At 47.5% G+C, this 15,309-nt stretch overlaps 1 protein-coding gene across 1 annotated transcript; it reads right to left on the minus strand.

Annotated features, from left to right (window-relative positions):
* Positions 1–5,858: 5,858 nt before the first annotated feature.
* LOC100834121 (AAA-ATPase At2g46620) lies at positions 5,859–7,989 on the minus strand. Its single transcript, XM_003574158.4, has one exon. The coding sequence runs from the start codon at positions 7,848–7,850 to the stop codon at positions 6,288–6,290; it is 1,563 nt and encodes a 520-aa protein (XP_003574206.1). The 5' UTR covers positions 7,851–7,989; the 3' UTR covers positions 5,859–6,287.
* Between the last annotated feature and the right edge of the window lie 7,320 nt (positions 7,990–15,309).

Genomic DNA, 15,309 nt, shown 5'->3' on the forward strand with positions numbered 1-15,309 from the left:
CGCTCATGGCCTGAGTTGGATCGGTACAGTTCGGCGCAGGGGTCCGTGACGCGCGTGGCCACACGGCGCGCCTGCGTACATTCACCTCCAAATCCCAAGGAATGGAACGATGTGACATGGCCGAGCGCTGCGCCTCTGCATGAGGATCATCGTGGCCGCAGGGCACGGTCCGGCCTGACGATGAAAAGCTGCGACCGGAGCAGCAGGAAAAGTGCAGCGGTACGGTAGCGCTGAATGCAGATCCCTATCGGCCAAAAAATGCAACTCTAGCACCGTACCTTCAGAGATTCTGCAAACATACCCTCTCAGTTTCAGCCCTGTTCGGGTTGTATAATTCTTGGGACTTTTATCACTTGTATAGATCTTGGGACTTTACCAAGTTCCAGTTCGTTTCTCTGATCTACGGAGTGTCAACATGCGTATTCTTGTGTCCATTCAATTCATTCACAGAAATGCCTGTCCAGAATCATATATTTCCTCTTCCCTTTTGACTAGGGAACATGGAAGCAGCAGAATGATGAACCCGCTAATCCAACAGTCCAAAAGCCTAATAAAAAACGTCAAGCGAAAACCAATCACGATGTCCGTCTGCTTTCGCAGGCAGAAACATGCATGAACCGAACACGGGATTGGAGTCTCGACAGGAGGCGTTGTCTCCTCATCATGTCAAAGGTTCCCCGAATGGCCAGCACAGGAAGTCTTCTGTTCTTCGTTTAAGATAATAAGCCCTGTGGGTAATCTTTGCGTTTTACGGCACGGGCATGCCAACTTTGACACGACGACCTCGCGGTTGTGCGTCAATTTATGCTGCCGACCTAGTTAAGGAGTCCAACTGTGGGGGTATTATGCTCTTTCGTCAATCCTAAATGGAGGCACACGTCAAGAAACGAGAGTACCCTTAGTTTAAAAAGTACAGGTCCAGTTAGTTAATTTCTATATTTCATTTGACTTCTGAGACATATATTATTGACTAGCTAAATGGTCCGTGCGTTGCAACGGTCTTCACAAATTATTTCTGTTCACAACAATTGATAATTATACTCTTAGCTGGCTCTTCTTTCATCACTACAGTAGTACTGTAGGATACACCCGATAAAAAAATGTACTGTCGGAAGACTTTCTTCTAAAACATGTGTTTTAGGAATTCTGTGATGTGAATCAAAAAGGGTCTTAATGTAGTTAAATCAAAAGAAACACACTGTTTAATGGCTATTGTGGTAGGAAAGAAAAGTGTTAACGGAATATCAAGTAAGATGGACTATTAGATTACCAAAAATAGTAAGTTGACCGTACGTTGATACGGAAAACAAAACCTACCCGTCGCAGATAGAGAACACTGCAACTAAACTTAGATATGCACATACATCAAATCATCTAAATTAAAATGTCAAACTCCATCTACAGTGTTCCAATGAAACAAAAGTACCAGGAAGCAGGAACATTACCACAGATGGTTTCTAGATATTCAGAGAACAAATGATGAACTACAGACGCATCATCTCTAAATAACAACAAAGTGAACATTACCAGGAAGCAAGAACATTACATCAGATGGTTTCCAAATATCGTGGAGGCAAAGGAGCAAACTAAGAAAGTACATACACCTTGACCTTTTGCTTCTGAAAGTACCGAGACAAAACTTCTTGCTTTCGATTTTGGACTGAGTGGGGTGAAAAGAGATCTTGCCAGTACAGATACTCCAGAATGCTTGCTTCTGAGTTTACCTAGATTTCAGGAGAGAGAGAGAGAGACTGAAATCGGCAAAGCTGGCATCTATATCGGATGCAGCCACCTGGCATTTGTCTCCAACCCTTAAATTCCAAGGTAAAAAAGGAATTGAAGTACAAGCCTGTTTCTTTTCCAGATACTGTAAATTGGAGATTCAAAACCGAGTGATATGTTTTCTTTTAAACACTATATACTATTGAATGATATTCATATAGATTTGGACAAAAATATCACAAATGTGTATGTCTGATCTGATATTTTTCCCCTAATTTATACACACAGCAGGTACGTGACAAGTTCATCATCACACTAATTGTTTGCACAGAAATGTAAGAATAGGGGAATTCTTTTGTGCAACAGTAGGACGTGAACAGAAATTACTTGATAAAACAACACAATCTGTCAGACCAAAATAGTTAGAAACTGAGAACACAATCAGGATATTTGAAGAAGAAGTTGAGCTTACCTCTTCTTGATTCTGAATAAAAAAAAATACAGACCTCCAGCAGGACCCAGAGAAGTATGGCTGGAATTAGGATGGCTTAAACGTACAAGTAGGCATACTTACGTTCAGTGCTTCCAAATAAGTAAACTTTCTTCCCATAAAGCTTCCTCTCTTCTTCTAAAGCTTTCTGTTCATCAATAGTAAACCATGTACTATGATGTAAGAAAACTTAATATTAAAAAGAGGACTATGAAGCATATATGCCCAATTTTGAACTCCTTGATCTTATCAATATTTTTCCCATTGCAATTGACATAGCTAGAAACAGATATATATTAAAACTCCTTCGTAGTGAAGCACCTAATGAACTCAGTTAAAAAAGCCAAATCATTACATACCTACTAAAAATTGCCACCGCAGTAAACAAATGAAATATAGAGAGTTGCAGTAAAAAAAATCTGCTGATTATTGACCAAACAAAATATTTGTCTCAACAGCACGTGATCCAGGAGATAAGCATTTTGTAGTGAAATTAATTAATCCTATACTCCAACCAAATCATGAATCAGCAAGATAGAGTAGTAGACTTCCAAAGACTTTAACCACCTGCTCCTTCTTCTTTGAGAAGCATGTTGACATCAAAACCTAACCGCCTGCTCCTTCTTTGAGAAGCACTTTGATATCAAAGCCTGCAACCAGAGAAAGAACTAATTGAGAAGATAAAAGTACTAATCAGTGTTGTACTGAAAAAGCCGACACAGCAATCATTCTCTCCTCGAAACAATGATGCTCTGGTTCTTTTGCATTGAATTTAGGTGAACAAAAAGATGAGTGAAATCCTAACAAAAAGCATAAGGCACAAACCTGATAAAGTTGTACACAATCACTCTGCAGTTCTACTAAAATTGTGAAAGCACATATTTGAGAACTCGAGCCCCCGATCAGAGAAGGCAAGGCGCAACACGTAACCAGTGTCGGGCTGCTGACGTGGGGCCTGGACAAGGAGGAACGCCTCCACGACCAGCGCCAGCAGGAGGTCGCGGCCGGGAAGAGGGGGAGAAGCTCGTTGGCTCGATCCAGATCGGGGCGAGGGGAGAGGGCGAGGCGGGTCGTGCCCCGGCGGCGGGCGGCGATTCCCCTGCGCTCGTTGCAGATCGGGACGAGGGGGGAAAGGGTGAGGGGTCGAGGATGCTTGCGAGGTGACGGTGAGGAAGGAGAGGCGCGCGGGTGGAACGAATGGCGGCGGAGGTTTGGAAGTCAGGTTTGGAAGGTGGAGGTAATTCGGGGATCAGGAGATTATGGCGGCATGTAATTGACGTTTCAATTTAAGGAGCCCACGAAGGGAATCGATAGGAGGGAAGCCCGCGATCGTTTTTTACTGGGTAAGCCTACGAAGGCTATCGCTCGTGCGGGACTCGTTCGTGCGAGGGAGGGGGATGACGGACCAACGTACGTAGGTACCAAACTGCAAATTAAGTAGTAGTAAAGATATTAGGATGACGTTCAAATAAAATACAAAGAGAAAAAAATGTTGTATAGAATATCCCTATTTTATTATTCTTCAACCAGGCTTTTTCTAAAAAATATCGTTGCCAAGATTTTTTTTTAAAATTGTCACATAACTTAGGAGGTTCCTGTCATACTACGACGCATCGATGATGGCTGCTGTGCAATTGGCCAATTGTGCATGCATCCTGTGAGGCTGTCAGCCGTTTGCCAACCTCCACACAGTTCATCGGACAGAAAAAATACTCTGTTCTTTTGGAAAATGCCAGACAGAAATACTACTCGTGCCAGCAAAAAGCTGGAACAATAGGAGGACACCTGTGCAGCGAGTAGCTGGCCCCAAGTCCCCAACTCCACACAACACAACTGGAGTATAATGCTAGCTGTGCCGGCGCTGTTCACAATCTTGTGAACGAAATCAATATAAATCTCCTCACAATAACATACAGGTTGCTGCGGCACGATATAAAAACAAAAAGACGGGCACGGCCGTCATCGAAATTCGGCGGTTTTGCGGGGCGGCAGTGCTACGTCCCAATCATCACCGGACGCTAACCCACCTTTTTCTTTAAGGTGATTTCAGAGGTCCTAACATTCAGGCCTCTCTTACAAAAAAAAGATCAAACGCATGATTATTGAATTTCAGCCTCGTGCGTCCGCCTTACTGGTTACTGCAGCCAAAAAATGCCAAGGAACAATCATTTGTTTATTTCGACGCGTTGTTTAAAGGTGCAGGCGCCCCCCACGCTGCTATGCAATGGCAGTCTGGCATGAAACATTTATTCAGCAGGCAGCACCCGATACCCCCGTCAGCAGCACACATCATTTTCTTTATTTTATTTTTTTGCGCTGAGCACACATCATTTTTTGAGGGAACTGTCCATGCATTTCTCGCAGAAAACCATTACGAAAATACGAAGTCCCCATATTTCGAAACTGACCCATGCATGTCGCCATGTTTCGTATTAACGAGATAACACATCGCTTTACATTAAGCTCGAGACAGGCACCAGCTCAACACCTGAAAGCCAGATAGCAAAGTGGCAACCACAATCCAAATAAGACTAATCAAAGCACAATGGACGATTGGTTGGAGCCTGCCTGCGCTGCCCTTTTCGTTTCTGCGATCAATCATGGGAGAGATGTAGTAGTGGCAGTACTACTAGTACTGCTTAACATAAAACAAAACGTATAACCGGCGATCATGCCTCGGGGGTGCCGCCAGCCGGCCGGACTGCCGGCGAGGGCTCGGGCGGGAGGGACCACCGACGTTGGCCCAACCCCTCCTGATTCAGCGGTAAAGGCGGGATTGATGACGAAGGTAGGTGCTGTCCTCACAAGAGGTGAGGGTTGGTGCTGCGTACCGGTGCAAAAACGGAGCGCAAAACGGGCTTGGGCATGGCGGATTTCGAAGTTAAGACTTAAGACCAGTAGGGGTAAAATTTTCCAGTGCTAGCCTGCTAGGTGTGTTGAGTAGGTATGGGGGATTGGGACCATTTAGCAACTGAGGGTCTCGACAATGTCTCGCTAAACTTGACACCTCATATTATTTGGCAGCGGTGCTAAATGTATCATTTCAACACAGTGTAGTCAAAGTCAAATTTCTTCATGTATGGGATCCACCATTGTTACTCATATATAAAATGTACTCTCTCTCCTTTCTCATCTATTTTCAGCCAACAAGGAAAGAGATGCATGCATTTATATTGTTTGGAGGAATTTGGCACCAGGAGCAAATAGGTGATCCGGTTTCATTTTTTTTTAATTTGTCAACTCCTCCATGGAGGCCTCGGGAGTGCAATTGAGCATTGTTTAGAGACCCTTTTTTAAAACATGAGATTGACCATTGCTATTAAGTACTCCCTCCGATCTTAAATTGTTGTCGAAATATTACATGTATTTAGACGCTTTTTAAAAATAGATACATCCATATTTGAACAAATTTGAGTTAAGAATTTAGAATCACAGGGAGTACAAAACAGTGGAGCTGATTGCTGAGCACGTACTAATTTGGTTGAATTGTTTGAGATGCTGCTGAATGGGCAACTCCTCAGGTCTAGGTGCCCTGGTGGCGAATTGCTATGGAATCTCGCCTGTAATTCAAATGCCAAATGTTGCAGTTACAATTGCCACGTGTTGCCGTGGAATCTGCTAACTACTAGTGCTAGGGCCATATGCAGTTTTGAAGTCATGTTTGGATCGACAACAAAAACACATTTGAATTTTTACAGTGTTTATCTCCAAACAGGCATCACCGCATCAGCACTGAATGCTAGTAACACTATACATCTATATAGTGAGATCAATCATAGGAGTGCTAGCAACACTGTACATTTGTGGTTTGTATACTGATATAACCAGGACTAATTTTTTGTGGAAAAGATTTTCCATGCGCTTCTTCTTTCGAATTTTTTGGATATATATTCCATCGGAGCGCACAACTTGTGCCATCCTTCGCAATTTGGCTTGCTAGCTAGACTACAATGTACAACCCCCAAATTACAATTGAGAAGAGAAAAAAAGGTGCTTAAAAGTTGAGAGATCACTATCAAGTTTGAAGACGCACGAAAGCAAAACCCAGAAAAAAATTTGCTCATTGAGTAATTAATCACCGGTCCTTCTCGGTGCTGCTGGCGTCGCTGCCCCGCCCGTTGGCCGACGCCGTGTCGTCCACCGGCACGACGCCGCTGCCGTCCTTGCGGCTCCTGATCTTGATCAGCCCGTACAGCTTCTTGAACTCCCTCATCGGCGCGTCCTTCCCGAACCCCCCGCTGCCCGGCGACTGGCTCGCCGCGTTGGACTCCGCCGCCGGGCTGGACGCGCCGAGGTTCCCGGACGACCTCGAGCTCAGCCTTGGCGGCCGCGGCGCCGCGGATGATGATGAGCTCGTCCGCGCCTGCGCCGGAGGCGACACGTGCTGCAGCGCGTTGATGACCGTACGGAGCGCGCGGCTCGGAGAGGCACGGTTGGCAAGCATGATCTCGCCGAGCTCGGCGGGGCTGAGGCGAGCGCCACCGGCGGCGTGGAAGCGCTCCTCCACCTGCGGGTACAGCTTGTGGTCCTTGAGGCCCAGGTAGTTGCTGGCCAGAGCCTTGAACCCTTCGAAGTCGCACATGGTGAAGTGGATGTGCACGTCCAGCCTCCCGGGGCGCAGCACGGCCGGGTCCACGCCCTCCTTCCCGCCGCTCATGGTGAACACCATCACGCGCTCTTCCCCGCAGCACGACGAGAGCCCGTCCATGAAGCCCAGCACCCTGGCGGCCCTCGCCGCGGACGTCTCCCCGTCGCCGCCGCGGAGGTACCGGTCGAGGTCCTCTACGAGGATGAGCGACCGTGGGGCGGTGTCCAGGAGCAGCGCGCGGAGGTCGTCGTCGCAGCCGCCACGGGAGAGGTCGACGTCGTACACGTCGTACCCGAGGAACCTCGCCATCGCCGCGGCGAACGTGGACTTGCCCGTGCCGGGCGGGCCGTAGAGCAGGTAGCTCCGGCGCCAGACGCGCCCCAGCCGGTGGTAGTAGGCCCGGCCCTTTAGGAAGGTCTCCAGGTCGGCGCGGATGCGGGTCTTGAGCTCCGGGTCCATGGCCACCGTGTCGAGCGTGGCCGGGTGGGTGAAGGGCGCCGACGCCCACCGCGGCGCGGCGGCGCCGGTGTTGGCGTGCAGCCGCAACTCGCGCCGCCGCAGCTCCATCTCGTCGGCGACGGACTCCACGTGCTGCAGGTACGGCCGCAGCACGCGGGTCCGGTCGTGGCGGCGCACGCGCAGGACCAGGCGCTCGCGAGCCCCCGCCGCCGCTCCTCCTCCGGCGTTGGTCCACGCGAGGCGGGCCCCGAGGAAGGCGTCGCGGGCGGTGTGGCCGGGGCCGAGCTGCAGCGCGAAGTCGTTGCTCTTGCTGGCGGAGGAGAGCACGCAGGCGGCATCCGCGTCCTCCAGCGACGGCAGCGACGACACGTACGCTGCCGCCTTCCGGAACAGCGGGTTCTCGTCCCCGCCGCCGCCGAGGAAGCGCGGCACCTCGTAGTACTGGTACGCCTGGGCCCACTCGTCGGCCCACCGCCACAGGCGGCGCGCCGCGTGCGCCGCCGACTTGTAAGACAGCACCGCCCGCAGCGCCACCACCGCCAGCACCGCGTACAGCGCTGCCGCCGCCACCCCGCCGCCGTCCAGAAGCATCGCGCCCCCTGCCTCCCCCTCCCCGCGAGGAGGAGTCGCGCGCACGGTTGGTTGCGGGGGTTGATTCGGTCGCGTCGGGTCGGTTCGTCGGTTTGTTTCGGCGAGGCGATCCGAGAGAGAGAGAGAGAGATTGGAAGGTAGGCTGGCGTTGGGGTTTTAAGGTGAGACACGGCGTGGGTCGGGAGGTGGGGGATTTGGTCGGGATCGGTGTGGCGCCGGCGCGCGCGTGCAGGTCAAAGAAGGCGGGGGAATCAGAGAGGGTACACGCCCGGGTCGGCTCCTCCACGGAGTAACGTGAAAGGACTTTCTTTTCGTTTGATGTGGTCTCGTTTTTCTGGTGGTTTGAAATTGTTTGGACTCGTTTTTGCTGGTTTATCCTTTCGCTCCTCTGGGTTCCTTTATGTTCATGTGTATCGGCCGGTGTGGTGGACGTGATCGGAACGGGTACGTGGTTGACAATTTCGTGCTGTCTAGTTCACACGTCTGGCTGAATTTATCTGTTCCACCGTGTGCGCCGATGTTATATACTGTATCTCGGGAATTTCAGTTTGATGGAGTGTTAACACATCTGGTGGTGAATAAAACCCAAAATTATTGATGTTCCCCGGAATTAAGAGCCAAGATATGCCCGTATCAACTCAATGACGTCTACTGTCAGTCGATTCGATATGATATGATTCGAGTGGCCGACGATCGGAATGTCCCGCAGCTGGCCGTGGAACTCTTTTGGAAGGGCGTCCGTGGATGCTACTGATTAGGACGAGAGGACGCGTTTGCAACGCGTATATACCATGAGCTTCCGTAAACAGCTTGTTTCATCGATCGTTAGGTTGTGGATCAGTCTCACCTAACATGATTAGCTTTTTTAAGCCGCGTGCGTGGGTATAACAGATCAGGTAAATACTGGTATACCAGTATATTGGTTTGACTATAATTAACTTCCAAAGCATAGGTATACTCCTCCGTAGTAGGAGTACTAATCTGACTCGATCGGTACGTGTTACTCCAACTGTATCTGTGCAAGTGCAGTGCCCGCTAATGTCAACATGCGATCCACGTCCCCCTCCATGTAGCCCAAGTTGTGACCATGGAAATAGTTTTCACTACGGTCCCTCGCTCTCAAGCTTGCCTTTTCTGGGTCTTGGAATCCGATCTTAAAGCCAAATGACGGGAGAGAACTCCGTAAAAAAAAAACCGTTCAAAAAAAAATGACGGGAGAGAACCAAAGTCAAATGTATATTTGCGTAGCAAAGGAAATATTCTTCTCCCAGATGCTTTGCGGTAGTGCTAGATATGCTACGAACATCACAAGAAGCTCGAAAGCAACTTAATTGGCTGGGGGCGCTGGGCCAGTTCATTCACCTGCCTGTTGTTCTTTGCGAGATCACGTATGCACGTCCCTGTGGGTATCCAATTGGCAGATTAAACATCCGATCGGCACATTATTTATTATCAATTTTACGGTCTCACCCACTCCTGTTTTTAAATTGGAGGCACAAAGAGAAATACTCGAGTAGCTAGGTGATTTGGTAAAGTAGAGTATCCTGCACAAACTATTTTTCTCGCAGAAGTGAAACAAGAGTTTTGGTGATGCAGTTATGCACAATTTTTTTTGTCCAATTATTCAGGAAAATGCGGGGAAATACACAAGTCCACAACAGGTGACAACGCCAGATAACCTGAACCGAACACACGCCACTTGGCCTGGGGGCGCTACACATGGGCGTCATCAACAGAGCGTCATCGTAATCACCCCTCGTGCTCGCGTCGAACACTAGAACGGCAGCATCCAAACACACGCCTATTGTGGGCAAAGGTATAATCGGGCTGTGTCAACACTCAGCGAGCAGTTGGGAGTTGGGACACAGCAAAGCAGTGAACGAGAGTACATGCCTACGCTTTCTGACGGAAAAAAAAGGGTACAGGCCCTTCAGCGTTTTCTTTTCTTTTTACGCGAAACTGCACGCTTTGGGATGTTCTCGGCGTGCTATAATCTCGGCACGAAATAAAATGGACGTACAAAAGGAAATGGACCGCACGTGGCTTTACTCCGCCGATCACCAGTCAAACGAAGACCAGCTTTCGGATGAGTACTTTTCTATGCCGATCTGTTGATGAGTTCCGGACACCGGACACGGGCCAACCGGCCAAGTGATCGAGACGGTAGTTGAACATTGATTGCGCCCAGCCGCAGCGATGCTCCGTATATACCGGCCGCGAACACTGGCGCGCCGAAATCAATGTGCCTGTAAACCGAACAGTGCCAAGCGACTGACAACACAATCGAGACATGGCAAGACACATAGATGCATTGAAGTGGTCAAGCGTCGATTTGGTGTTAGGTGTGTTTATGAGCTAGTATTAGGTCTCAGGTCTAGGCTAGGCACGTTACTCGCACGATTGCGTGGAGTGTGTTTGCCGTACGTATTATCCAATTGCTCAATGCTATACTAACAATGTACTCTTACGTGTTTGTCAGAAGGGGGCAAGAAGTTTACAGCACGTTTCGTCGAGATTAAAGAAGAGTTAGAATGATTCCTTTGTGGTGAACAGATTCGAGGGAGATCCTGGGCGAACAGAGGAGGAGTAGATAGGGAGGGGCTCGCACGCGAAAGAAGCTGCGGGCCGGCTCCGGACGCAACGCAAGCCCCGGACGACGCATCGCCGTCATGCCAATCCCAGCTGGGCGCGCGGCAACCGGCGAAATTAACCCGATCAAACCGTGAGGTACGGCGACACGAGACGTACGGGGGATGTGGGATTCAGACGGCGCGCCGGTGGCCGAACCGCGGCACGGCAGCACGAGTAAATTTCCGGCGGTCGCTTTCGATCTCGCCCCCGAATCGCGCAGCTCACTAGAAGCTCTCTCATGGGGCCACGTTGTGTGACACGTACGGCGGCTGTCCGTGTTAGCGTCACGGGACGGCACGTGATTCCGTCGGTTTTACTCCCCGGGTATGCTTCTACGAGTTCTGTTCGCCAGCGTGACGGACCCGTTGGTGCTCGTTTACCGTTTTCCTTGGGGATTAAGGTTAGCGATCGACACTTGGCTCGATGCTACGGACACGAGTAAATAAAACTCCCTGCCGCGTGTTTGGACTTTGGCCCGCGCTAGCGACCCGGCCGGTGGCCGGTGCTGAGCTTACCGCCGCTACTGGGTGTCAGAGAAGAGACAAATGGACCGTTTTAATTAAAACGATCAGAATTAAGTGTGCACGACAAGATTTGCAAATTTATCGGTCAAGTACTCTACATAAACTGTGAATTTACTGGAGTACCAATCAGGGGAAGACGCTGAAAATGTATTGAATCAGGAATACCACACGCAAATGCTTACGCCTTACAAGTTACGAATTACGATCGCTTAGGATAGCCTCCAAGCCTCTGGTTACTTACGCCATGTCTAAATCGCAAGCAAATAAAAATCTAGCTAATATAACTTTTGTGGAGACGTAGTTCAAACCTTTTTTTTTTTGTGGAGAGAGGGTATCTAGACTCGTAGTCGTAGTGGTTCACATTCTTCTCACCATTCACAGTTATTATAAGCTCGTGTCGCTATCGGATGGCGCGAAGATGTGAAGAGAATAGTCTACTCTAATCTCACCCGCACCGCTGCTTGGAATATACAAATCTGCATCCGGAAATTGAACATCCACATCGCGGCTTTCAGGACGAAAACGATGACCTGCAGCTCGCACCTGCAACCTGGCACCGAAGAGGAGTTTCGAGCGCAGACGGGTCGCCTCAAAGGTTGTTGTCCAAGCGTCCATCGAACCGGCAAGGGCAAGAATATCCCTAGGTTTTAGTTCTGATTCGCTGTCGGTTTTTTGTTACAAAGGAAAGGACCTCCTCTACCCTCTGCATCGACTAATGCAGGTAAACATTCAGTACTGGTTTTGCTCTGAAAAAACATTCAGTACTGGCGATGTTGGCATCCACATTTCTGTTCACTGGTTTTGAAAGGCGGGTGCTGATGAAATGTTGCGCTTGCACTGATTAATGATCCGCCGAAAGCATGAGTTTATCAAGGAATATATGCTTACACTTTAACCAAACACGCATGCGACGTGCATTTCTTTTCTGAAGATAAATGGGGGCATTTGGATTCTCTCGTTTGTTATCTGAAAGCGACGCTGGTTGTGTTTTCGGTACCGCAGTTCTGGAAAAAGTTTATTTCCGGCATCATATTCCGTCCGCGCTAATGCTAACGCAGGTCCGCACACGTCTTCTAGCTAGCTTACCTTTCTGGCTTTCTGCATGCGGGCTAAATTTTCCAGCAGAACAAAGAGAACTTTTGGAGCTGGAATTGCATTTGGACACACCGGAAAGCGTTGAATGGCATGGAAGCTTTTCGTGCAAGAGATTTGCTCATAGATAGACGCGTGGGCTGCCATGAAAAAATTAAACAGTAGCAGTTGAAGGCATTCGATCGACAGGTTAAAAAAGAGAACGGCGTCTAACTGAACGAGAACATAAAGATGTTGTTCGTTTATTGGCTAACTCCGTGCCAGCAGGCGCTTATCCAGATGTATGATATATTCGTGGTTACGATGGGTCATATTTTATACTACTTATTTTCGGACGGAGGAAGAATGACTGCTTGATTGGTAGTTCACTGAAGTTTCGCTGAAATGCAAAGTTCCAATCTTAGAAGTAATTACAAATCTGAAATTCTCGAGAGAGGCAGGAAATTATCAGGCCTCCCTAAGAAATGCTCGCCATGGCCACCAACAGAGAAGCTGAGCACAAACTCCTTCCCGGTTAATAAAGTGTATATATTACTGGTCAGAAAACAATGAAGTGTATATATAATAGAGTGACAGCAATGAAGTCACGTGTTTGCACTTGATTTTTCTTCTTGTTCAGCTTAAAATCGTAGCACGTGTATTTTTATTTATTTATTGAAGCCTTTGACAGGAAGAGAAGATAGATTCACGGTTTCTCCCACAAGAACGGCTCCACGCAGAAAGCAAAGGATAGCGATCAACAAGCAGTCTAGCACGGGAAGATTCACGGTTTCATTGGCAGGAATGAAAAGTGGCAAAAGCACCCACTTAACAGGGCAAGCACAAGCCTTCCCGCTAGCTAATTGTCAGGATAACTACGGCGTGACAAGGTTAGAAAGTTAAGCCGGCCAAAAGTTCAGACGAAGTCCCCCGCAAAAAAAAAAAAAGTTCAGACGAAGGGAATGCGTAGTCGCATGTGCTATTTTGGATCTATCGACACAGAAAACGTTTTATATTGGAGTAATTGTAGATGGATATCCATATGTTCAACTGAATGAGACACACACCTAATAAATCTGTATGAGTGTTGGCGTACTGTCGAGAACGTCGTTTTGGTCTTACTTAACGTCACGCAGTGACAGCATCCACGAAGGTTTACGCTAGAATTGATCCGTGGCATTTTTTAGAAGCTAAGTATCCCGTGACTTTTATTTTTGGTTTTGTTAGAAAGAAGCTATCTGGAGTGGTGTTGTTACAAGAAGCTTCCGTACGTTCACTTGATTGAATGAAGTTTGCCCGTTGATAATAAATGTACCGATGATTTATTCATCTAGAGACTGCACATAAGAACCATCGAAATCATGCATGCATTGTTTATTGGGTTTCCTGCCCACCTGTAGTGTAACCTGGTGGTCTCCTTCCCCCTCTTTTCCCTCCCTGTTTGCTGTTCTTAATCGCTGGTGCCGTGACATGTATTTCCGTTATGAAAATTAGTGGAAAGGGGAGAGATCCCTGGTTGAAAAGAATGCATGCATTGTTTACACATTGCCTACATCTTTCTAAATTTCTTGATTTACGGTTCTTTCATGGGGTATGCAAATAATTCATGTCTTTTTTCTATATATGAACATTTGGAGCGTTGATTCTTTATAGCACCATGTATGGGTGTTTTTCATGAGCTATCTGTGTTATTTGCTATGATCTTCCATGTAACATATCTCCATCTTAGTATAAATAAATATTTACATTGTTAAGATTTTCTTAAATATTTTTTCTCGAGATGGTCGGCACAGTGTTTGGCAACATTAGAAAAAGAAAATGAGAGTTGAGAGAAGGATGCTTGCGGTTGATTAGACATGAAAAATTAATTTTTGCTCATAACCCCTTGTTTGGTATGGGATAGTAATACGCATGAAAATTGATGAAGAAAATCTTTTTTTTGGTCGGTGGGATTCATGGGGTGTAAGTTTAGATGGTGAAAGTTGGTATATCTCAACTTATGTCCAATCCCGCAAAAAATTAAACTTTCATGTTCAATCTCTATTAAACTTCTATTTCATAGATTTATTGATACTTTTTAGAATAACCCGTAACTTTATTCAAACTCAAGAACCATTATAGGTACGTACAATGGCCATAGATCCTAGAAATTACAACGTAATTCTTATGATTAAGAATTACAATTAAACCTCCTAAAGACATTTTCTTTGTGGTATCATTTTCTGCAACATGTAACACCGTCATACCTTCAACATAAAGACTGCAATTAGACTGAAGCAGCAACGTAGCCACTCGTATCCCTGCACGAACTTGACTACTTCAAAGGTTTCAAAAAACCCATTGAGTCTCTCATGCAAAATGATGAGAAGCCGTGAGCTTTGAACGTACTTGTGCCAGGAATGATCCGCTAAAGATACAGGTCGTCGAATCGCAAGATCTTCACCAGAACGTCGGAGAAGCATTCCAGAATTACAAAAGATAAAACCAACAAAAGCACTATGACACAATGACAAAAACTCAAAATATACGTATAAACGGATTTGCGTGTACACAAACACAGAATCTTTAAGATCAGGTAAAATGAACCTATGGTGACTAAAACTTTCTAGCTCCACCGCAACGCACGTTGAGACACCCCACAATAAAGAAAGAACCAGAGTACCTTTATTTGAGACGGAATCGCAACCTCCGCCATCACGTTGACGACGAGAACCAAACAACTGAAAAAAACAGACACTTCTGGATATTTTTAGGAGGTAAGCGAGGTTCCCCCTAACTCGCAGCGCCAAGGTGGCGACCGGAGGTGAGGGGAACCGACAATCGGCAACGGCGGCTGCTAGGGTTTTCTTCTCCGGTTCACAAGCAATCACGCGGTACCTTTGAACTATAGATCGATTTATAATCCACATCCTTGTAACTCTCCTTCTATCTGATTTCCATCCAAACACGCAACAAGCCCTTAGTTGTTAGATGAACGTACTAAAGGGCCGACCCACAGGCTACAGCAAGAGCCCGAAAAACAGAAAAAGGCCGACCGGTTGCAGCATCGTTGTTGAGTGTGGCCCAAGTCCCAACCAAACAAACGTCCGGCACGCGCACAGCACCGATCGACCAGACCTGCACCTTCCCCTAAAAAAAAAACCCAGACCTGCACCTCGACCTCGAGGCTCCAGTCGAGTTGAGACGAGAGCGAGATGACATCATGACACGGCCGCCGCTTCGCGCATAAATCC

The sequence above is a fragment of the Brachypodium distachyon genome, chromosome 3 (genome assembly GCF_000005505.3).
Source record: "Brachypodium distachyon strain Bd21 chromosome 3, Brachypodium_distachyon_v3.0, whole genome shotgun sequence".
Taxonomy (NCBI): domain Eukaryota; kingdom Viridiplantae; phylum Streptophyta; class Magnoliopsida; order Poales; family Poaceae; genus Brachypodium; species Brachypodium distachyon.